Source organism: Phacochoerus africanus, chromosome 15, assembly GCF_016906955.1.
Source record: "Phacochoerus africanus isolate WHEZ1 chromosome 15, ROS_Pafr_v1, whole genome shotgun sequence".
Taxonomy (NCBI): domain Eukaryota; kingdom Metazoa; phylum Chordata; class Mammalia; order Artiodactyla; family Suidae; genus Phacochoerus; species Phacochoerus africanus.
Genome location: NC_062558.1, coordinates 101905199 through 101930746, shown reverse-complemented (window position 1 = coordinate 101930746; position 25548 = coordinate 101905199). Strand labels below are relative to the sequence as shown.

Here is a 25548-nt window from a genome sequence, read left to right as displayed (position 1 = left end):
CTTAGTGGATAAAACTTCATCAAGCAGAAAAAAGTCTTTGCCAAAATCAGATGTTGTCAGCTTCCAGCACTACAGGAGCCAGAGATAGAACAGAGTGATAAGACAGAGACAGCAGGTATGTTGACCCCTTGAGAGAACGTATCTTTGAGAATGTTATTTGGTAAAGGACAACACTGGGTGATATTTTGAACAACCCCTATCTACCCCTGAAGGATGCTCAGGCTTGTTCCTTGTTGCAGCATGATCTAATCTGCTCTGACTGATACAGTCATGCTCACCAAAGTGCTTAACTTATAGACAAGGGAACCAAGACCCTGAAAGATTAAGAAGCTCTATCAAAACTCTCAGTCATTCAATGTGGGAATCAGAGATTAGAACTCAGTTCTCCTGACATCTGTGAGATACACAAATATTCCAAAGGACAACAAAAATAATTTCTGGAGTGAGAAGTGCATGTGCTCCCAATAAAATGTGTTTTCTTGAAGGAAATGCTTGCACTTAGAAGGCATAAATCATGAAACTACCATTTGAAAAATTTCATAGTCCTTTCTCTTTTGAGAACAAATTAAAATACAATCATTCTTCCCATAGTTTGTAAAAGTCACAGTCATTCAGAAGCATTATGGTTATTAAATTTTATCTCTGACAAGCCTACTCAGGTATTTTGACAAGAATCTCAGGTGTTACTTTGAATTTTGCATACCTAAAGTTTGATGTGACAAGTTAAATCAGTTGGGAGAAAAACCGTTAATCAGGAAACAGAACAACAACAGAAAATTAAAAAAAAAAATGTCATAAGAGCCAAACACAGTCACCCACATATTAAATCCTAAAATGATTTAGTGAAGAGAAGAACTTATGATTTAAAGTTCCAAAATATCATCATCCTCTGGGACCCTTTTCTCATAGTTGTCCTGGGTTCTTCCACATCTCCAGCTTCTGCAGCTCCCTTTTACAAATTCCTTACATTTCTACTTTACTGTCTCTGTGTGGTCCTAGGTAGCTGCCATCCTCCTTTTTTTTTTTTTTTTCCTGGCTGCACCCATGGCATATAAAAGTTTCCGGGCCTGGGATCGGAACCCAAGCCTCAGCAAGAACCCAAACCACTGCAGTGACAATGCTGGATCCTTAACGTGCTGCGCCACAAGGGAACTCTCATTCTTCCTCTTTCTCATTCACCTTCTTGAAGTTGCTACTCAACCACTTCGTTTCTTTATCTTCCAGTCACCTCTTTACCAACTCTCAGCCTCCCTTCCCTCCATACCTTGAACCTTGAACAATATTTAATGATCACCCTGTACATGGAAGCTATAGTACCAGATTCTTGATATTCAGGGCAAGATAAGACAGGCATGGTCTTTGCTGTCACAGAGCAGCAGTTTAGTGGACAATATAAACACATAGAAAGAGCATTGCCATACAGTGTGATAAGTGTCCAGCATGGAGTGCAAATACTTAAGGTATCAAGCCCAGACTCAGGTAACCAAGGAAGCCTTCCTGGAAGTGTTGACTATTATCTCGAGACTGATATGAAAGAATGAAGGAGGCCAGGAGAGCATCCTGGGGGGAAAAAATGCTCAGAGGTGTGAAAAAGCATGCATCGTATGTCAAAAGTCTTAGGAAGAATTGGTGGAAGGAAAGAAGAGACACTAAGAAGGGCCCATTTATGCAGGGTTTCTTAAGTCATGGTAAAAAGTTTGGAGCATCAGGATTGATTTGTATTCTAGTGAGGTCCCTCTGACCACTAAGTATGGAATATATGAAGGGAGCCAAGTACGAATTCAGGAAAATCAGTTAGGAAGATTTTGGCTGCATCCCAGGAGAGAGGTGTTGGCATGAACGAGAAATGACAAAGGGGATGGAGATTTGTGGCTTCATTTGGAAGATCTGTGTAAGGGAGAACAAGCAGAACTTGGCAACTGATTAGATCTTTAGTCTCAACAGATTGATTTTACTCTCTAGGGGGGCAGTTGACAATATCTGAGATATTCTGGGAATAGGCCAGCAGTACTGCTAATCCTGCAACGTACAGGACAACCCCCACGACAAGGAATTATCAGGTCCAAAATGTCAGTAGTACTTCAGTTGAGAACCTGTGGGCTAAGGATAACTTAACAATTTTGATAATGAGGCTAAATCCAAGAAATCATTCTCCACTTAAATTGAAGACCTCATAGTTATGAGAAAATAATAGACTTACTACTAATCTAGCAATCTTTAGGATGTTACGAAATATCTTAGGGTTTTCCGTTGTAGTTGCACTGAACTGAAACTAGTACAAGGCTGTTGCAGTTAATTCATGCTCTAAAAAATGTTCTGCAATATTTTAATTAAATTTAAATTTATATAGTCAGCCAGGTAGTTTATGGTATCATTCTCTGTATTGTTATTTGTGACTGTGTTTCAGTACTCCAAAATCTGATACACTTATTAACCTAGCATCCGATCTACTGTAGCATGTTGTCTGTTACAGAGACAACACAGGATCCTTAACCCACTGCAGCCACAGCACAGACTCCAAGAGAAGGACCATTTTTGATGTCCCTTTAATTGAGAGTATCACATACAGTGCTCAGTGTGGAGAACAAGAAAGGGAAGTCAGCCATCCAAAGGGCCTCAGCTTCAGGGTGTATGTCAACAGGCAGCCTGCAGCTCTCAGGGTCCACAGGGTCCCCCTTGCCTGCAGAGAGCTACCTCTCCCAGGAGCTTGCTCTCTCAGGGGCGCCCACATCCAATTATTGATGGAGCGAGGTATGTCAAGTCCCCCCAACTTTGGGGGTTGGCTGAGGATTGCGAGGCCCTCTCTTTGCTTAAGCTCTCCTTTTCCTTCCTCAAGTGTTGATCCCTGTCTGTAGTTTGCACATCAAACCCCATCCCAGCATCTTCTGAACTTAGAATTTAGCACCATATCCTGTCTCTTTTTCTCTTTCCTTTCACCAGGACTGGCAGCATAAATTGTGGGGCAGCGCAAGGTGAAAATGCAGGACCCCTTATTCAGAAGGCAGGAAATAAAGGACCGTTAAATGTACTGAAATATGAAGTTTTTCCTTTTTTCTCTATTTTTCATGATGTTTTAAATTTTCTGTTGGGTGTTGTTCTAAATAGAGAAAAATGAAAATGTTAAATTAGAGCATGTTTACCGCTTCATCTTTATTTACCAGTAGCTCCATCTTTCCCTTTTATTCTGTGTCATCATTTTCAGCATAAGTGGTTGGCTGGTACAGAGAAGCACCAGGAATTAAGAAAGGATCTGATAGAAATCCTTGGCCCTTTTGTTTCTTGGAACGTTATTGCCTTCTTTGTGCATTTGAAGTACGTTTTGGTTTGAAAGGAAAGCAGGGCCTCCCTCACTCCCCTACACTCATGCTCATTCAGTTGAAGGTATAAGACACTTACCTTGTACTCACTCTGAGTCTTACTGGACTCCCATATGAGAGTCTACTGGAATTCCGTGCCTGGGGGCATCTCTAACACTATGTGCGAATGGAAAGGCAAAGAATTGCAGACTAAAGAATGTGTGGATCTTCTCTGCTCACATGCATGTTCCATTGTCCCATTGGATTTCACTTACAAAAATTCCAAGATAAAATTATTAGGAATTTTAAGACAGTGACAGCTGAATTAAACCAAGTTTAATGATTCAGAGTGCCAGATTCTGTGCAACTGTTTAGGTTGTTAAGACCATAAAGCTGTATAACACAGCTGCCCTGATTCAACATGATTCTCTTCCCACTTCTTTAACTTCTCCATCACCCACCTTCACATCCAGCAGCAACTGGAAAGGGAGAATAGAATACAAAGGCTATTCTTATTCCAACCCATACCATACTATGGGCTGCTGAAGCATATGAGTTGAAATGTAGTCCTGACAAGAGACAGATAACCTCCTATCTCATCCTCAAGCTGCAAGGCCTGATTTCTTTCCCAGCTATCATGGAACTCTAAAAGCTTCCTGTCCTGAATTAGGACACCGTGCTAATCTGTGTGCGCTTCATTCCAAGTTGTACAGTGATACAAGCTATTGCTTCTAGCTTTCTTATGTCTTGTTTTTCCTAAATAATTAGCTGTTTTTCAACATAAAACTTTCCCTGTTTCTTTGTTTATGTCTCTGTATACATATCCCCAATATATGTATATATATACATACACATATTTCTGATCGTATAAGAGATCATGTTCACTGTAAAACCATTCAAAATGCCAAATCAAGACAAAAATTATTTATAACCTCACCATTCGTATTTAAGACTGGATACATTTTGGTTTGTATGCTTTCAGGCTTTTTCTACTTACACGAACTATGTTTTTATAAAAATAAGCCCTTCCTCTATGAACTATTTTGGAACTTACTTTTTTACTTGATATTATATTGTGAATGTATTTCCAAATCAATAAACACAAATCAAATCATTTTTGATACTTAATAATATTTCATTTTGTTTATATGCTATAAGTTACTTAATCAGGACTTTACTGATGGACAAAAAGATTGATTATAATATTTGGCTATTATGAATAGTTCTCCAGAATATGTGCTTTTATATGTGTTATTGTTATTCTCATCATCTGTTCATTATCTTTGATTAAAACCTAGAAGGGAAATTGCTGTGTGGTGTATAGCACTTTATCATCAAATAGTAACTTGTAAGACAGCCTCTTAGAAAATACGGATGTTAATAAAATATTAAGATGAATAAGAATCCATGTTTTTGACCTGCCATATTTTTCCATAAGACCTTCCCTCCAGCAGTGATCTTCACATCCACGTGGCTTCCTCAGCCCCTCTAGTGGACAAACACTTGTGCTTATTTCTTTTTATTTATTTATTTATTTAGTCTTTTTGCCATTTCTTGGGCCACTCCTACAGCATATGGAGGTTCCCAGGCTAGGGGTCGAATTGGAGCTGTAGCCACCAGCCTACACCAGAGCCACAGCAACACAGGATCAGAGCCGCGTCTGCAACCCACACCACAGCTCACGGCAACGCTGGATCCTTAACCCACTGAGCAAGGCCAGGGGTCAAACTCGCAACCCCATGGTTCCTAGTCGGATTCGTTAACCACTGCGCCACGACGGGAACTCCAACTTGTGCTTATTTCTTAAAATGTCCCAATTGTTAGCTTTCTAACTTCCCACTTGTCATACCACTGAAAACAAATAAAAACCCAGTAACATACCACTGAAAACCAATTAAAAAAACTTTGGAAACAGCTGATTCAACCAAAACTTTAAACTCTGATTCAAATCCAGGTTCATTTATTTTTTCATGTGTAAAATGCTTGCATTGTATTTTTCAGATGTATTTCCATTTTTTTTGTGGAGTTCCAGACATACTTCTCTCAGGACTATGCACAGACAGCCTGGATCCATTCCATTGTAGACTGTGTGACCATGCTCTGTGGTGAGTATTTCCAGGGATAGACAGTTACTGGCTCCCCTTGAACCATTCATGACAATGACCTTCCTCTGCCTTTGATTACCAGTTTTTCTGAGTAGAAGGGCATGGTAAAAATTGGCTGAAACTATGTAAAAAAGAAAAAAAAATCATCCCGCCTTTAGCCAAACCCAGCCAAAGTGCTTTTGGAATTAATGGTCTTGGCTGATGGACTGGCTAGTTAATACAGTCAAATGGACACATACCATTTGGCTCTTCCATGTTGAGATAGGGACCTGGGCATCATAAGACTTGTCCTGATTTTGGAAGCAGTTATCCATACAGTATGTGTGTGCTTTCTTCTGAATGCTGTGGTCCCCTCATTCCCCAGCCATGTAAACAGTCATTGGAAAGCACTATGAGCCATTTCGTTGTGATCTCCTTAAATGAGTGCCAACAATATGTGCATTGCATCTTAAGTCTTGTTTTCACTCTTTTTTCTCAGAGGGTTTAAAATTTGGCTCATGGATTTCATTATTCATGCATAAGTCTTCATTCTTAGAGAAGTATTGGATAAGAATAGGATGGTGCAATCATGAAATAAACATATTCACCATGGCTGTAATTTCATTCATGAGACCTGAAATGTACTATCTAGGTTGTACAGAGTGTTCTCAAGATTCAAGGAATCTCTCGTTCCATCTGTATAATAAAGGAAAACTAACCTTGAGATTTTTCTTTTTAAAAACTTCCAACCAAAGTTATTAAATTAGTGCTGTAGAGATTTTCTGAGATTGTGTCAAACTGAAATGCTCTATTTGCAGTCTAGGCACATTTAATCCTTTCAATTAGATGACTCCAAATGTTTTAGAAAACTTTTATCTCTTTAAGCCATGTCTTGGCAAAGAGAACTATGATATTATTTAGTAACTCCAATAATGTCATCTATTCCATTCTGGGTACTAATTCATATTTATTTTTTTAAAAAATGTACAGAGTCACAGAGTTCCTGTCATGGCTCAGTGGTTAACGAATCCGACTAGGAACCACGAGGTTACGGGTTCAATCCCTGGCCTTGCTCAGTGGGTTAAGGATCTGATATTGCTCTGAGCTGTGGTGTAGGTCGCAGACACTGCTTGGATCCAGCGTTGCTTCGACATAGGCCGGCAGCTGTATTTCCAATCAGACCCCTATCCTGGGAACCTCCATGTGCCGCAGGTGCAGCCCTAAGGGGAAAAAAAAGGGACAAAAAGAAATGTACAGAATCAGGAATCCATTGAATTGTGTTGAAATATATTTCTTTGGGAAGAATTTAAGAACAACTCTAGGACTAAAATGTTTCATGAGAAAGCTGAAGTTGACTCTTACTACTGATGATGTTGGAAGGTCATAAGGGATCAAAAAATCCTATCTTTGGATTTTCTAGCCTGTGTTTTTTAACCAGTAAGGTGATCGCTTGGTTTTCAGGGTCAGTTGCTTAGTCACAGCCTTTGTGAACACGCCAAGACAGCCATGCTTGTCTTTCACAGAGGATACAGGCGACTCATTTCTCTCACTGTTATCTTTTGGAGAATATTTATAATCCCCCAAAGAGGAATAAATGGCCTTCAGTGATCCAGATGGTCACAATGACCACGTGAGGCATTGAGCTAAAGCAGGGTCATGCGAGATTCGGTGGTTTTAAAGTCTCTCCAAGGCCTTGAGGCCTTTTGTACCCAGTTACCATATATCCACTTGCTCACCTGGTAACATTAGTTGAGCTCAGAGTATGGACAAGAGGCTGGAGAGTCACATCCAGGACACCCACTAATGCCATGTCTGCCCTATGATGAACAGAGAAATGAACATTATTCATTGAGTTTGGTGTAAATTTTTTCAATAACCATAGCAGCAGCAGCCTAGAGAATTATCTATTTTCAGGGGATTCGCTCATTCATTTTCTCCAGAGGTTATACATACAGCCAACCACTCTTCTAACCAGACAGGGGATATTAGGCTGATGACTGAGTCTATCATGTACATTTGAATCAGGCCCCAATTTTAATCTGATCAATATAAAAATTATACTCCACAGATGCCCAGAGAATTGTTTCTTCAGATCTTGTTACTGGGAGTACTGGTGTTGGCATGAATGTTCTTTAGAAAGAAACTTACATGCTTTCCCCACCCATCACTTCTGCCATCAGTCAGGGAGGCCAAGGAGCCAGATGAACAGGGTGAAATAACCCTGCTCTTGGTGTCAGGTCCCCTGAGCAACATACTTCTAGGTAGTCGTGGGCATGTCATATCCCCCAAACTTCAATTTCTTTTTGACCTCTTCCAGTTTCAATTATTATTTTATAAACCTGGAAGCTGACACCATTCTGACACACTGTTGAACCACAAATAGAGAGGCCTACCAAAATGTCATCATGGCATTTCCTAGATTTTCTGGGGTTTGATTTCTCATCCACAGGGTTTCCTAAAGGCCAGAAGCAGTGCCAGATTGTGGAATTTGTCTACAGTCTCTCTCCCCAACCTTTTCCTGCCTAACACTGCTGGTGACACAGTGTCACCCACTTTCCTTCCCTACCATTGAACTGTCATACTTATTGCTAATTGTGTATGATCAATACTGTATGAAACAGACAAGGCACATTGCTGTGTAGGTGTCAGGTAGTTTAAATAAGGAGCTGATTCGCTGTTTAAAAAACACCCCTTGGTCCTGGGAGTGTGACTGTCATGGAAAGGAGATGTGGATAAGCACTTAAATGCAAGTCGGGAGACTTGATCCTCATTCCAGCTTTGCTGCTTATTCTCTGGGTGACCATGGACAAGTCATTTCTTCTCTCCTCAGTTTCCAAGTCTGTAGAATGGGTGGGGCGGACTCGATGCTTTAAAGATGGATCGTTCTCTGCTCTGCCAGTGCGGCACTGCAGCCTTTTCACATTGCCCTCAAGGCCTTTCTGTTGAACCTCTTTGTTATTGTTTTTGAAGCTCCACTTGGGAGTGTTGTCAGTAACCATTTATCCTGTCAAGTGGGAATCATGCTGGGTGGCTTGCTTGCATCTACTGGTCTCATCCTGGGCTCATTTGCCACCAGTCTGAAGCATCTCTACCTCACTCTGGGAGTTCTTACAGGTAAGGGCACTTTGTACCACCCTTTTCCCCCACCCCCCAATTCAGGGGTTGTCAAGCCTACCGACAGAGCAGTAACTCATAAAATATTCATTTTGTTAGATGCATAATTTTGCTGAATGTCTGCCTACCTAGCAGTTAAACAAAAGAGCTAGAAATGCAATTGACCATCGTACTGTGGTGCAAATGTATCGCCACTTTAATTCAGCCGCGTGACCGTAGGGCCTGCTGGCTTTCCCTTTGGGAGCAGTGTGGGGCTGAGAGTCTTTACTCAGAAGCAGAGAGCTATTAGCCAGGGCAACATAAATGTTTAGCAATGATCGTTCTCCCAAACATCTTTGCCGAGACGTTGAAATACTATCCATGGTTGACCTGCGGTGCCCTTACTTTATAGTGAGTATTATTATCCAATAAATGGGGAGTTACAATTTTAAAAAGAAAGTCCCTTGTGACTATTCTTACATTGTACAGTCTCTTTCAAGGTTATGGAAGTATGTTTTAGAGAATGAGCCCCAGAGAAAGAGAAGCAACATGTATGCATGCCATAAATCACACTTCAGGGGACTCTGTAGGATCAACGTGGTCTGGTTGGTGGCACTAGAATAGTCCCATCACTCAGAGGGGAGAGTAGCACTAACTCTTGTCTGGGCCACTGGGGTAGCATGATGAGGCCAATAAAGGATATAATCTCATAGTGAGGTTGTAAATCTAGCTCTGTCACTAAAAGAGATACCCAGTTCCCTGTACCCAGTTCCCAAAGGGCCTGACAGTGAGGGGAGGGTGTCCCATCATCCCCGTTCACCAGGAACTGTCCTGGTCTTGGTGCTGAAAGTCTTACATCTAGGAGACCCCTAAGTCCAGGCAAATTGGGATCATGGCTCACTGCATCTGCACTGCAGATGGGAGCAGCTGCAGGTAGTTCTCCTTTTCCTTCCTTGACATTTAGATTCCAGATTTAAAGCCCTTCAGATTTACTTCACTTAAAAGGAATAGAAGTGGAAAATCTCTAAGAGGCTTTCTTCTGACTCTAAGGGACCTTTTCAGGTTGCCGTGTGTCCATGCTATAAAATTGGCACGTTGTTTCCCAATGTGTAAAATTACTCTGGAACTTTCCCGGGGTCACATATGCTATTTCAATCCAAATTCTAGAGTGGTCCAAATGATCAGGTTTGTGTCTTCACAGGCACTCAAGAATTGAAGTCATTCCCTGGATATTTTAAGTATTATTAAATTATTCAAAGATAAATTAATTTATTAAAATTAATCTTAACGTGTTAAAAAAGAAGTATTGGTGGGGAGAATAAATGTCTCAGGTCAGCGTTATCCTGATTTTCTCGTTGTTTTGAATTTAGCTGGTATAATGGTTTTTAAGTTCATTTCATCTTACTTATGTCATCTTCCTTATGACTTTTCTTCCCAAGAAGAAAGTCATACATGGGCTTTCCTTTCCAAAATAGTGGATGGCGGGTGAGGGGAGACTCATTTTCAGCTTGGCGTAGACAGCACTTTTACAAGGGTTTAGTTGAAGGTCAGGTTCGCTTTAATCCACAGTGTTATTTTGAGAAATGTCCTTCTTTGGCTTTCACGGTGTACCCCCAGCACTCACAGAGCTCTCTCTATCCCCAGGTCTTGGATTTGCACTTTGTTACTCTCCAGCCATTGCCATGGTTGGCAAGTATTTCAGCAGACGGAAAGCCCTGGCTTATGGCATCTCCATGTCGGGAAGTGGCATTGGCATCTTCATCCTGGCCCCCGTGGTTCAGCTCCTCATTGAACAGTTCTCCTGGAGGGGAGCATTACTCATCCTGGGGGGCTTCGTTTTGAATCTCTGTGTTTGCGGTGCCTTGATGCGGCCAATTACTCTTAAAGAGGACCGTTCGACTCCAGAGCAGAACCGCGTGTGCAGAACTCAGACACAAGACTTGAAGCAGGGGTCTCCCTGTTCGACTTGGACGAAAAAATGGGTGCACACCTGCCTCTGTGGCTCTTTGCAGCAGGAGTACAGTTTTTTACTGATGTCAGACTTCGTTGTGTTAGCCATCTCTGTTCTGTTTATGGCTTACGGCTGCAGCCCTCTCTTTGTGTACCTGGTGCCTTATGCTTTGAGTGTTGGAGTGAGTCACCAGCAAGCTGCTTTTCTTATGTCCATACTTGGGGTGATAGACATTATTGGCAATATCACATTTGGATGGCTAACTGACAGAAGGTAAAATCTGTGAAACCACCATTGGTTCCCCACCAGGGACTTTAAGCTTTGTGACCTTACCCTCTAGAATACTCGGTCTGAATAATTTAACAAGTTTTCAGTATCTGAAGGCAACTCTCTGGTTGGTTCTTCTAGTCAGAGGTCGGCAAATATTATTTTTAAAGGGTCAGATGATTATCAAAGTCACATTGGCTGTGTGGGTCGTATGGATCCCAACTACCCAGCTCTACTGTTGTAGCACAAAAGCACCTATAGAACTATGTAACTAAGTGTCCAGCGTGGTGTGGTGGGTTAAGAATTGACTGCAGTGGCTCGGGGTGCTGTGGAGTCTCAGGTTCAATCCCTGGCCCAGTGCAGTGGGATAAAGATCCAGCATTGCCACAGCGGCAGCTCAGATTCAGTCCCAGGCCTGGGAACTTCCACAGGCCAAGGGCATGGTCATTAAAAAAAAAAGAAAAGAAGGGAGTTCCCGTCGTGGCACAGTGGTTAACGAATCCGACTAGGAACCATGAGGTTGTGGGTTCGGTCCCTGTCCTTGCTCAGTGGGTTAACGATCCGGTGTTGCCGTGAGCTGTGGTGTAGGTTGCAGACGCGGCTCAGATCCCGCGTTGCTGTGGCTCTGGCGTAGGCCAGTGGCTACAGCTCCGATTCGACCCCTAGCCTGGGAACCTCTATATGCCGTGGAGCGGCCCAAGAAATAGCTAAAAAGAAAAGAAAAGAAAAGAAAAATGTGATCAAAATATAGTGGCTGTGTTCCAATAAGATTTTATCTAAGGACACTGAAATTTTAATTTCTCATGTACTTTTTACATCTCACAAAACTTTATTTGTTCTTTTGATTTTTTCTCCCAACCATTCAAAAACCATTCTTAGTGTATAGTGAGTCAAAATAAAGGTGTTGGGCTGGATTTGGCCATAGTTCGCTGACACCTGTTCTTTTTTTTTTTTTTTTTCTTTTGAGGGCTGCACTTGCAGTGTATGGAGGTTCCCAGGGTAGAGATCTAATCAGAGCTACAGCTGCTGGCCTACACCACAGCCACAGCAACGCAGGATCTGAGCCACATCTGCGAACGACACCACAGCTCACAGCAATGCTGGATCCTTAACCCACTGAATGAGGCCAGGGATCGAACCAGAAACCTCATCGTTCCTAGTTGGATTCGTTTCTGCTGTGCCACAATGGGAACTCCCTGCTGACACCTGTTCTAGATGGTTTAGAATGGTGGCTATATCTAAATGGCAGAACCTGGGGTCGCTATAAGTTCTGGTGACAAATTTACTTCTATCCTAAGTCAGGTGAGTCCTCTGGTAAGACAGCTTCTGGCTGGACATTTAGTTTTTCTTTTGAACCACCCCAGAGACTGGCTGGCAGTAGAGAGAGGAACAGAATCCAGTCTAGGTAGGAGGATCAAGTCAGTAATAACACGTTGCCTGTAGCCACATATTTATGTTTGCCAGTGCGGATAGCAAATGCTTTCTTTATAATTTAGGCTTAGAAACCAAAGTTATACGAAATGTATTGAGTAGTTTCTTCAGCTAATGCTGATCTGTTTGGATTGAAGAGAGCAAGCTCCTGAGTGATAGACTCTTGGCACTTGTGCTGTGACCTGGGAGAGCTATTATCACCATGTGGCATCTCCGCGTTACGTCTTTGGGAATTAATCAGGATCCAAATGCGTTTCTCTAGTGTTATGAATATAATATTTAGGATTGAATTCACATTTTTAGTGATTAAGGAGGCGGGACCAAAGGGTATCTATTTTTGCAAACAAATAACTCAATAAGAAGCAGCCTGGTATAGGTCTGGGTGAAGGGTCTCTAGTCTGAGATGTATGGGACCTACGTTCTTGGGCTGGTTCTACCCCCACATTAGGGTCCCTGTGACCTAGAGAAAAATCACCTAGCTCTCAGATCCTCAAGGGTCTTCATCTGTCCAATGGGCCAGCTCGATGTTTGCCCATTGACCTCGTAGCATTTTGTGAGGCTCAAATGAGTTTGTGGGTGGAAAAACATCTGTAAAGCATAAATCGCTGGTGCTGATATTATACAGAGTCTTTAAAATTATTGATATCACAGATAGGTTTGGACCTACAAAGGAAAATCTTCATGGAAATACCAGTGCGGAGGTCTTGAAATAAGACTTAATCCTAGTACAAGACCTTCCTAATCTCTGGCAAATCGTTTTCATGTCTTCACATCATGGCTTCCTCTTGAGCCATGAACTTGAGCATACATGATGTTCCAGATACCAATGGATGACATATTTGAAAGCATCGAATATGGTAGACTTCTAGAAAATACTAGTAGAACTAATTGGTAGAACTAGATTCAAACTTCTATCTTTCTGATTTTGGAGCATGTATTATTTTCTACCATACCATGCTTCCTGGGAAGATACATCCTTGCATTTGCACATACGAAGAGAAAGACAGGAAGACAATGTAGAAAACCCACAATGGCGAGGCCATCTCTGTAAATAACTGCAGTGCTTACTACTGCCTGGTCGTGGCTCTAAAGCTCTTTGGTTGAACCTGTACTTACTGCATTCATTCTTGTTCTTCAAATCCACAGGTGTCTGAAGAATTACCAGTACGTTTGCTACCTCTTTGCCGTGGGACTGGATGGGCTCTGCTATCTCTGCCTCCCGATGCTTCAAAGTCTCCCTCTGCTTGTGCCTTTCGCTTGTACCTTTGGCTACTTTGATGGTGCCTATGTGACTTTGATACCAGTAGTGACTGCCGAAATAGTGGGGACCCCCTCTTTGTCATCCGCACTTGGTGTAGTGTATTTCCTTCACGCAGTGCCCTATTTGGTGAGCCCGCCCATCGCAGGTAAGTTTCCAGAGAAAACCCCCAGTCACTTATTCTCTTTGTCATATCGATATAAATGTAGTGAACTTACACACACTTACACACACACACACACACACACACACACACACACACCATGAGGATTGGAAGTAAGTTGGGAAGAGTGAAGGAGAAAGGATGCAAGAGCCATCAAAACATCATGGTTGCACCTACATCCTTGTTTTATAATCGTCATCCAACTAACTGGGGCACCTTAGCCTACTTGGAAGGAAAAAGTCTCAAATCAGGATCTTGATTCCATTCCACACTGGCGAGCGGAGCCATGGAATGAGCAGCTGTTCCAACTTATAAATAAGTTGGGCACATTCAGAGGGAAGTCTGGCTGGAGTACAGGATTCCAACAGGGGCAGTAGGTGGTGAAGCTGAAACGATAAAGTGTGGGTGTCATAGTGGAGTGTCTTGAATGCCAGCTGAAGCAGACTATGGATATATTCTTCAGAGACTATGGATAGCAGTACAACTTGTGTGCAAAGGTAATGGGTATATTTTTAGAAAGCATGATCTAGTAATGGATCTGGCACTTGAGGGGAGAAGCATGAGAGTGAGCTCTGGGGGGCAAGGAGGAAATTTAGGGGAAAAAAATCAGCTGAATTTAGCATGTGGGGTTGGAGGAGGGAAAGAAGCCCAAGATAACTTAGGAGATAATGGCATAGTTGAAAGAAATAAAAAAGTTGGAGAGAGTAGCTTTGCCAGAAAAATAATAAATGTAATATTTAGGCATACTCGGATACCTGAAGTACCCCACAAAATGCTCCACAGCACTGTTTAAGGATGAAATCTGAGCTTTAGAAAGAGACTGGATTTGGGGATATAGATTTGGGAATCATAAGTTAAAGCATCTAGAATGTTTTGTAACCTATAAAATCCTATAGAAATTAAAAACATGATTAAATAAGTAATGCAACAAATATTCATTGCATGCATTAAATAAGTCAACAGATATTTATTGCTTGGGTACACCAGCACTGTGCTTGGCACTCTCAGTTGTCAGTGCAGCAGCAAACAGGTCAGAATCCATTCCTCCTTCCTAGAGTGTGTGGTCTAGACTGGTGTCTCTCAGAATGAGGTCTTGGGACCACCTGCATTAGAATCCCTTGGGACCCTTGTTAGAATGCAGATTCCTTGGCCCTCCTGCATGATCTGAATCACTGGGGTGAGTTCTAGGCATCTATATTCTTAGCTAGTTTTCCTATGATACTCATGTACACCAAAGATTGAGAATAATTAGTCCAGATTATTATCTGCCTAGATTAAAGCTGAGACTGAAGAGGGTCTCTGAAGACAGATAAAAGATAAATGAGCCAAGCATTTGCCTAGAAGGAGGAAGGGAATTTTTTGGAGAAGGCAGGATTTCTGCTTTAGCTTCCATTGTGAATAGATGAGTCATGGTTATTTCCAAACCTCAGCAATTGCTAAAGCAGCAAACTTGAGAAAATTGAGGCTGCTTGATGGCTGCAGCTGAGAATTTCTCATCAGTTTAGACTCCATGATATAGGACTATATGTTTAGTGCTTCATTTTGGGGAATTGCCCCTTAGATGTTCCCACAGTCTCCCTCCATAGCCAATTTTTGTATTTACTAACCTTCAGGAATAGTGTAATTCTGTTACAAAGTCACAGGACATAAGTTGGGATTCCTGGATCCTTTTTTTCAAACCATGGCCTTCATTTGGCAAATCAGACATTATACTCATGCCAGGTATTAGAGGATTGGGGTGTGGGATGCTATTGTAATACTTCTCTTATCTTTAAGATGTCTACTCTCAGAGTTCCCGCCATGGCTCAGTGGGTTAAAAACCTGACTAGTATCCTCACTCAGTGGGTTAAGGATCCGGCGTTGCTGCAAGGTGCAGCATAGGTCGCAGTTGCGGCTCGAATCTGACATTGCTATGGCTGTGGCATAGGCTGGCAGCTGCAGCTCCAATTTGACCCTAGCCTGGGAACTTCCATATGCTGCAGGTGCAGCACTAAAAAGACAAAAAATAAAAAGATGTCTATTCTCTACTCAGTCTCCTATTTGCTGCTTCAGAAATGCACAAGTAAATCACATGTTAACTAAAATATCTGGGAGTTCCCATCATGGCGCAGCAGAAATAAATCCCACTTGGAACCATGACATTTCAGGTTCAATCCCTGGACTCACTCAGTGGGTTAAGATCTGGCGTTGCTGTGAGCTGTGGTGTAGATCGCAGACACAGCTCAGATCCTGTGTCACTGTGGCTGTGGCATAGGTCGGCAGCTGTAGCTCTGATTCGATCCCTAGCTTGGAAATCTCCATATGCTGCAGGTGCAGCCCTAAAAAAAAAAAAAAAAAATCTGAGAGTAATTTGGATTACAGGAAACTTTGTGGGGCTTCTAACACTCTTTGCATACTGTTTTTGATGAACAGATTTGAGGTAGGTGAGAGGAGAAATATAATTCTCTGATGGATTTCTTAGCATATAAGTAAAGTTTGGGGGGAATTAAAAACCATTTTAACTGCAAAATAATTTCCTGTCAACCTCTGATTTTACTCCATTGAGTCTCTGATTATTGTGACCTATATTTTGAGTATCGTATACCCTGGTTCTCCAAATTTAGAGCTGGAATGGATATTGTGGTTAATTTGTTGTAATAAGAGATTTAAAAAAAAGATGTGATTACAGAATTATGCTTTTGAAAGTTTGCATTTGAAACTTCTAAGCTGGCCCAAAGATCTGATTTTCAAACTGAGTGGGGTATGATGACTGGATCCAATAGAAAATTTGAATTCTGCTGTATCTAGAAGCATCTTATGTTACTTAAGATATAGGCAGTAGAGGATGCTGGGAGTACTACTACTAGCATTCTGTGCAATTATATTCTCCTAACACCCAAGATAAAGGAATAATCCCAACATAGTAATTTGAATGATCTTTTTAAAATCTTTTCTACCATATTTCATGGGATTAATAATACTAATATTTATTGTGTGAATATTAAGAAATTGACATGTCCAAGCACTTTACCTAAAAACCATTTTAGAAGTTTCCCTAGAAAATAGCACGCATTTTTCTGCTGCTGCGCAATTTTTTAGGAGAACTGCTTTTTTGTGTCAAAATTATAGTGGTAGTGCTACTAGTCTGTTGTTATTATCCTCACAAATTATTAGATTATAGAGTGAGTAAATAACTGAATGTTCAACTCAGCAATATCATTTTTTGTTGCTTGTTACAGGATGGCTTGTAGATACGACCGGCAGCTACACTGCAGCCTTTCTTCTCTGTGGATTTTCCATGATCTTTAGTTCTGTGTTGCTTGCCTTTGCCAGACTTATAAAGAAGATGAAAAAAACCCAGCTCCGGTTCCTTGCCAAAGAATCTGATCCCAAGCTGCAGCTTTGGACCAATGGCTCAGTGGCTTATTCTGTAACCAGAGAATTAGATCAGAGGGATGGGGAATCTGTGGCTATAGCGATGCTTGGTTCCAACCTCACATGACCAATGACCTTGAGCTTAGGAAACTTCAGGGCTGAGAAAGGAGGGGCCATTGGATTGTACCTGTTTCTGAAGCATTTTATCTTGGCAGAAGCATTGCCCTCCAAGGAAATTTATTGTATTATTAATATGTTTCTAGGGGAAAATAGCAAATAACAAAACAAGCTGGATTGGCTCAGAATTTCCTCATTTGGGATTTGTACTCATAATTGAACTAAGATCTTTTGGGCAATGAGCAGCACACCTTGGAGAATGTCATTAGGACAGGGCTGATATAATTAGCTGTAAATAGGGGTAATTTCAAGGTATGACTCAAACAAATGACACAGGGAGCAGCTTTGTCTCAAACTCTGTTCCCCTCCATCTTCCTTCCTCACTTAGAAGATAAAGAGAAACACTGACATGTAGGGGTTTTTTTTATGCTGTTTGGAGAAGGGGGTCCTGTATTAATCATTGCCTTTTGAAGAATCTAAAGTATTCTTCAATAGCCCTGTTTAAAATCCTAATGAAAAACTTCACTAGGAGAAAGGTTTGGCATCCTGGCTTTCCACCACCACCAAAATCTCTTTTCCTAAGACTGAGGCACTTCCACCTGACCAGGCGCCCACCTCTGAGGCTATCACATATAATACTGACTCGAAATTTAGCAGAACACACCAAGACACAAGGGCAATTTCTAAATCTTGTCAGTAATGTTAACACTAACACTTCCCCCTTTTTTTTCCTTTTAGAAATAAAGGATTTCTTTAAACTTTAGACAATTCTTGTTAGGAATGGGAAAATGTTGGCAGCATTCCAACTGGGCAGGAATTGAATTCTTGAATCAGCGGGTCTCTGGTGAGAGTTTTCTTTTCAGATCATTTGGGTTCATCATTACCCAAAAGAGGACTTAGGAGTTTTGCCTGAAAAATATTATTCTAGAGAGATTCTGAAGGCGAGATTCCTTTCTCCCTAGGCTGATATTCGTTCCAATATCCACTGCTCTTTATCACTCTACAGATAATCCTTAGAAACTTGGACCTTTTCAGCTGAATGAGGAGGCTCAGGGGTTAACCCCAGCATCATAACACTTTCACAAATTACAGCTGTGATCAGCGAGAGGGAGGACAAAGTTAAGACGGTTAGTGGAAGGATGTTCCACAGTTTATAGAGCTCTTTCACATACATGCCCTAACTCATTGGATTGGAATAGTTTACTCATTCCGAAGTACTCCACTTTCCTGTGGTTAGGGATAAAGTCTTCAGATTGAAGAGGGAGGGCTTGGGGAGAAGAGAAAGTCTTGGTCCCCTGCCTGTCTCCAACCATTTAAAATCCTCTAAATTATAACACTGAATCCCAAGTCATGTTGAACTTGTAAATAGGGACAAGTCATACAGTTGAAAGGGGATTTCCTTTTAGGGCTGTACCCACGGCATATGGAGGTTCCCAGGGTAGGGGTCGAATTGGAGCTGCAGCTGCCAGCCTACACCACAGCCAGAGCAATGGAGGATCCAAGCCACGTCTGCTACCTACACCACAGCTCATGGCAGCACCAGATCCTTAACCCACTGAGTGAGGCCAGGGATCGAACCCACCTCCTCATGCATTACTAGTCGGATTGTTTCTGCTATGCCACCACAGGAACTCCTAAAGGGGATTTTAATTGTTCAAAAATTTAAATCTGAACCTCAAGGAAGTATTTTTGACTCTGAAAAGCCAGGGGAGTCCTCACAAATGCCCTGCCAGGGGTCCCGAGAGGAAAAACGCAGCTATGGGGAAGATGCTGGCTTGACTCAGCAAGTTCAGCAAGAGTCTTGGCCTAAAACTGGATTATTTCAAAAAGTTACATATTAATGCATTGTTTTCGGAATGAAATGTTAACTTAATTTGGTGGCAGAAAACTAATGTTTCATAGGTGTTTTCCAAAAAAAAGAAATTTGAATGTTTCCTGTTATCTTTATACCTATTTTGAGAATTTAGTGTGAAACCATTTACTTTGTCATTTGCAATTTAAAAACAATGTTTGAGAAAATCTGTATAAAGCCAAAGTTAAAATGAAGTTATATGTTTTGGGAATAGCACTTTACAGTAAATGTCACTTCTTGAATCTTCAAACCTAAATATTTTTTGAAATAGAAATACAGCTATTCTTCTACATATTTTTTTCCTAGTGATGATCATAGTAAAATTTTATCTGGTTCCGCAATGTGATTTCTTTAAAGTATTATAAGTATTCATGAAAAATGAGCAGAGAGATCAGAGCTTTTAAAAATTTGTATAAAATATTTGGGATATTCTGACTTTATACATGCATACCTTTGTATTTTACTTTTCCTTGGGGAGCGGCATTTTTCAAAAACCAGTAAGGAAAATGTAGATCTTGGAGATTACCCTTGCTATCTAAATGGAATTTTACTGTTACCTTCCAGGTGCCTATACTGTTTATTTCAAAATGGAGAGATTCCTGGGAATGATGTGTTTTGTGGAATCAAGAGCAAAATTGTGGTGGGATGATTCTGCATCTTAAATTTTTCTTTGTATCACTGCAAGCTCTATTTGAAATTGAGTAGAAAAGCAAAAGAAATAGGTAACTTCCGTAGATCCACTGTACCATTTGGCCTTTTTTTCAGATTGTGATTTCACTAATAGAGCAGATATTTATGATAATATTTTCTTATTTCAAAAGCATAATAAAATGAGTTTATAACTGTGTTTGGAACTGCTCAAAGGGGACCCTTTCTTGCTGTGAGCTTCCTCCGATGTTGGCACTGCAAGCTAAAACTCTGCCTTCTTCTCTCCCAGCCCCCCATGTGATCTCTCTACCTGAAGTTTAAGGAAATGCCAAATATGTGAGAAGTGCTGCTGAATTCTGGAAGAGAGTGATCACTATTACTCATCATTACTCTTAATTATTTAAATGTCAGTGGCCTCTTTGAGGGGTCTGGGATCTAGGGTTGGCCTAAAATTAAGTACAAGGCACTCTGTTTCTGAGGAGTTAATGCATGCCCCACTTAAGATTTGTATTGACATTAAAAGGTCCTGCTCTATCCATTTGCCAGGTCATTTTGCATATGTTGATCCCTTGGACAACCCTTCATCTTTTGGACCACAGTTTAAATGTCACTTCCCTGGAGAGTCCATCCTTAACCATTGCCTCTAGCTAAATGACCTGCCCCATCATCACCACCTTCTTGACTCGTTCCCATAGCCACCCTTATCTTTTCCTTCAAAGAACGTATTTTACATATTACATGTTCATTTATGTGTTTATTTTTAAATGTCATCTCTTCCCCCCAAACCACAAGCTTCTGAGGATAGGGATCGTTCTGACTGACCACTGAGTCCGGTGCCTGATAGGTAGTCACTCAGTAAATATGTGGAGAATGAAAGAATGAAGACAAACAAATGAACAAATGATGAAAAGAATGACCGGAGAAACTGCTAAGGAGAACTGTAATGCAGCAAGAATGGGGCTGACTGAGGTCAGATTTGCTTGAAATTGCTCTTGAACCCAGCATGCATAGAGTATGTTAGATATTCCCAAATTCAGCTTAAATGGGTCACAATTTAAGTTATTTATGAGGAGCGTTCCATAAGAAGCTGGAGCTCTAGAGTACTGAGTATCACAGGGCAGGTCTGGGAAAGAGAATACAGGTGGCAAAGAGTTCGTAGAAATATATTAATTAATCAAAACTTTTGACTGAGGCTGAATAAAAAATGATACAACTGTGTCAAACTCAGATAGGCTTAGTGAAATAGCTCTTTTGTGCTCAGATTGAGTGGGAGGCCCAGGCCTGAGACACTGCCCATGCAAGGGAGCTCTGGAAAATTCAGAAAATATGGAGCACGTGAGCCTCATATGTGAAAAGATGGGGTTTTGGTTACAGGGACCACAAAAGCTGCTTTTTTTTTTTTTTTTCTTACTTTACACTAAAATCTTGTGCCAGGGTTTGGCTAGGAGCAGAAGTCCCTATCCAGAGTCTAGCCCAGACCTGTAGCAGGCCTCATAGGGCATTACTGAAAATCACGCCACATGCTGGCAGACATTTTTAAGAGTTGGTGAGAGGAGTTAATCAACCAATAACTTTTTATTTAGCACCACCTTGTAATCTGGTGCCACGTTATATATGGTGGGAAATTCATAATACGCATACCAGGATCTCAAGTGTACTGCCTAATTGGTAAATTGAAACTAACACAGATGGGAACAATCCCAGGCTGTTTTTAAATGCTGATTCGAGGCTAAGGGCACTGCAGCCTCTGGGGGTTAGGAGAGGAAGAATTCATGATGGACTGGAGAAATGTGTGAGATGTTTCCCAGGAACCCAGGTATGGATTTGAAGGGGTTGGGATCAGCCTCTACTTTTTTCAGGGGAAGATGCCCGGGAGTAAGGGAGAAGGCTGTGGGGCAGCTGTTTTATGTGGCGACCTGGGATTCCAGCAGATACTTAAGGCTGATGCCAAACCAGACACAGGCTGACCCTAATAATTGTTCTGGCTAGGGCATGCAGAGGGTGTCTGGGACTTTTGGGACTTCTGGGACCTGGGTTTGTGTTTGGCTTCTCTTAATTAAAAACAGGGATTTTTCAAGGCATTGGGTTATACTTTAATAATTATCTCTCAACTTGAAGTTCCTATTATGGCTCAGTGGGTTATGAACCCGAGTAGGATCCATGAGGATGTGGGTTCTATCCCTGGCCTCACTCAGTGGGTTAAGGATCCTGTGTTACTGTGAGCTGTGGTGTAAGTGGCAGACGTAGCTTGGATCCTGCTTTGCTGTGGCATAGGCCAACACCTGCGGCTCTAATTCAACCCCTAGCCTGGGAACTTCGATATGCCGCAGGTGTGGCCCTAAAAAGACAAAAAAATTATCTCTTAACTCTAAAAAAGAATCATTTGTAAGTTTTCTCTTCTTTTTTTTTTTTTTTTTTTTTTGGTCTTTTTGCCTTTTCTAGGGCCGCTCCTGCGGCATATGGAGGTTCCCAGGCTAGGGGTCCAATCAGAGCTGTAGCCACCAGCCTACACCAGAGCCATAGCAACGCAGGATCCGAGCCGAGTCTGTGACCTACACCACAGCTCACGGCAACGCCGGATCCTTAACCCACTGAGCAAGGCCAGGGACCAAACCCGCAACCTCATGGTTCCTAGTCAGATTCGTTAACCACTGCGCCATGACGGGAACTCCAAGTTTTCTCTTCTTAAAGGGTTCAGAGATTCAGGAAAGTTGGGGGTTTGGGGGTTTTTTGGGGTTTTTTTTTTTTTTTTTTTTTTTTTTTTTTTTGCTTTTTTTGAACTGTATGTTAGGCAACATTGCCATCTGCTGGAACTAGTGAGACTAACTCCCAAAAGTTGGTGATGCCTCTAATTCCAGTTTAGTTGAGCAAGGCCAGCTTTAGACCAAACATTAAAGTTTGTCATTTCCTTCTTTTCTCTCCCCCAATTCCTAGTCATTACCCATCCCACATTTATCTTCTTCCTCTTGCAAGTAAAATAAAGATGCAGGGATAAAGATGCTGTGTTGTATTTTTTCAGTATTTTGATGGCCTAGGTCACTTCTCTGTGACCTAGGCCATCAAAATAAATGATGATTTTAATTGACTTGACTAGGAATAGCTATAGGTAAAACTTAACATGAAAAAAAGATTTTTGAGCTCTCTGCTTTTCCTTGGGAACCTAGATTGCTGTCCTGGGTCCGATTCTTGGTCCCCCACTAATGTGTTAGTTGCTTTGCTATGGGTTGAGAAAGGATTAACTTAAACATGTGAGACAAAATCTCAAACACATATCAAAAGTCAGATTTTCAGAAGTGTTGAAATCAAATGATATAGAGGAATGAATGCATTCTGTGTAATTTGGAGACCTAAAACATCATGCTTATTATACTGAATAAAAAATTATGACAGATTTAGCAATTGGATTTACTTTAAATGTGTAATTACTATAAAATTGTGAGGAGATGATATTTATTTATAACAACAATTGCCTTCAAAGGAGAGTGTATCTTGTTAAAATGAAAGGCTCTTTTGTTGAACTAAGCAACTTGATGAATTTGGCTATGTGTAACTGAGTCTGTAGCTGTATGTAAGGATAAAAGAGAACTAAATTACTCTGTTTAAAGAGCATGGGAAAAAAAAAAAAAAAAAAACGGTAGGAGTCCCTGTTGTGGCTCAGTGAGCTAAGTACCTGAGTAGTATCCATGAGGATGTGGGTTTCCCTGGCCTTGCTCACTAGGTTAAGGATCTAGCATTGCGGTGAGCTGTGGTATAGATTGCAGACATGGCTTGGATCTGGCCCTGCTGTGGCTGTGGCATAGGCCGTCAGCTGCAGCTCAGATTCGACCCCTAGCCTGGAAACTTCCATATGCCGAAAGTGCAGCCCTAAAAAGCAAAAATACAAATACAAAAAAGCAAACAAAAAACAAAAAAACCTTGGTAGAATTGGTTCTTAATTTCAGAAGAGTAGAGGTAGGGAAGGAAATAAGGCCCAAAATCATGGCAAGAGGCAGGAATATCAATAAATGGTTGAGGGTATTTCCTCTTTTTCTTTTTTTCTCTATTTACCTCAATCTCTCTCTTTTTTCTCTTTCTCTCTCTCTCCTCATCACCTCTCCCTCATTCCTTCTAGACTTTCTCCCTCTCTCTTTAAAAAATAAGTGATTATTTAGTATTAATTTTTTTCTTTTTTGACCACCTGCAGCATATGGAGTTCCTGGACCAGAGACTAGATCCCACCCACAGTTGTGACCTACGCCGCAGCTATGACAACGCTGGATCCTTACCCACTATGTGGGGCTGGGGATTGAACCTGTGTCCCAGTGCTCCAGAAACACCACCATTGATCACGCTGTGCTACAGCAGGAACTCCAAATTTTAAGTTATAGATTCTTCTCTCCTGAAGCCTTATCAATAAAAGGTTTTTCTATACAAATCACCTGTAAGTGGTTTTCATTTTTGGTGTTTGTTTTTTATGTTTGTTGTTGTTTGTTTTGGTGAGACAGAAGCATAAAGTTACTGGAGTTAAGGTGTATAGAAAAGAGAAAGCATATGAAGAGAGGTGAAGCTACTCTTTAAATTAATATTCAGTGCAGCTCAGAGCCACTTTCAAAGTTCATGGCTTGGAGGCTGAAGGCAAACCCAGGTGGTATTTTAGGGCAGGTGAACCCCGCCTGTTAACGGAGGAGGGAGTTACAGCATCCCCCTCCCATGGCTTCTTGTGGTGTTCACCACATTGGGTGAAGGTTCTGATTCTGGTTGGTGTGTGCATGGGATACACCCAGGACAAAGGACTAGGTTTACTGCTTCTTCAACCTTCCAAAGTAGATTTGCTTCTTTTTTTGAGGAATTTATTCCAAACCTCTGATTTCTAACATCCAACTCTTAAAGTCCCTCCTTTAGATTGAGTCCGTTAATTTCTCAGGCCATTCTCTCTAGGGGTTTCACAGCAGCTTTTAATCCCTTTCATAACGCCTTCTAGGGAGTTTTGGGACTTAGGTAAAAGTGCTGGGTGACCTATTATAGAATGTCTGAGCTTCACATGATCCTCTGCAGCATTCTCCTACAGACTTAAAACGTTGGTCCTATCTTCCCACATCTTTCATTCCAAATTTTAAGACTATTTAGAAAATACTGTATAGTGGTTAAATGCTAGACATCCAGGGTTTGAATCCTTTTTCTACCTCTTATTAGCTATGTGACTTTTGGCTTACTTAATCTAAATTCCAGCGTACTCATACTCAAAAGGAACTAACAAAAGATGCCTATCTATAGGCATTTTGTGAGGATAAGTTTAATACATGTAAGCCACTTACAACAGCACCTAGCACGTATTATATACTATGTAGCTCTGAGTTAGCTACGACTATTCATATGTTTCAGTCTACATATGTGGGTGAACTATCATTCCCTCTTTTCTAGGGCTTTGTTTCAACCTGATGGTGAGTTAGGGACATGCTTAGAGGAAACTGACCTATAGGCTCATTTGTGAACTCTCATGTGTTCATCTCTTTTTTTACCCCCACTCCCTTTTAGCCTTTGACGTTGGAATAGAAAAAGCTTAAATAGGAATGCTTTTTTTTTTTTTTTTTTTTAAGGCCACACCCGTGGCACATGGAAGTTCCCAAGCCAGGGACTGACCTGAGCCACAGCTGTGACCTATGCTGCAGCTGTGGCAACACGGGATCCTTTAATCAATTGCCTGGGCTGGGGATCAAACCTACACCTTCAGAGCGACCCTAGCTGATGCAGTCAGATTCTTAATCCACTGTGCCACAGCAGGAACTTAAGCAATGACTTTCTCTGAAGGTCAGTAAAGGCTAGGGTTTTCAGTGTCTTCAGTGTTCAATCCAAGTGACATCAATCCATGCTTGCTTCAGAGCTTGTTGTGCTCAGTCTGCCTAGGGGCCATCATGAAAGGAGACATTGATACTAGGGGTGGGTGAAAGAAAATGGTATGTTTAAACTTAAAATTATCAGTTTCAGGGGACATAAGGCAACGGTCTCCAAATACTTCATATGTGTAGTAGACATTTGGCTTTTGGCTACTCAGCAT

General features: G+C 41.3%; 1 protein-coding gene across 2 annotated transcripts in view; it reads left to right on the top strand.

Moving 5' to 3' along the window:
* Positions 1-18461, top strand: part of SLC16A12 (solute carrier family 16 member 12) — a 91965-nt gene extending 73504 nt beyond the window's left edge. Inside the window, exons 3-7 of one of the 2 annotated variants that reach the window (XM_047762723.1) lie at positions 5298-5401; positions 8351-8494; positions 10118-10697; positions 13269-13528; positions 16762-18461. In XM_047762723.1, the coding sequence (XP_047618679.1) occupies positions 5298-5401; positions 8351-8494; positions 10118-10697; positions 13269-13528; positions 16762-17024 (1351 nt within the window). In that variant the 3' untranslated portion in view covers positions 17025-18461. The remainder of the gene's footprint in view (positions 1-5297; positions 5402-8350; positions 8495-10117; positions 10698-13268; positions 13529-16761) is intronic. The other variant, XM_047762724.1, reaches the window with a different exon arrangement.
* The last annotated feature ends 7087 nt before the right edge of the window (positions 18462-25548 follow it).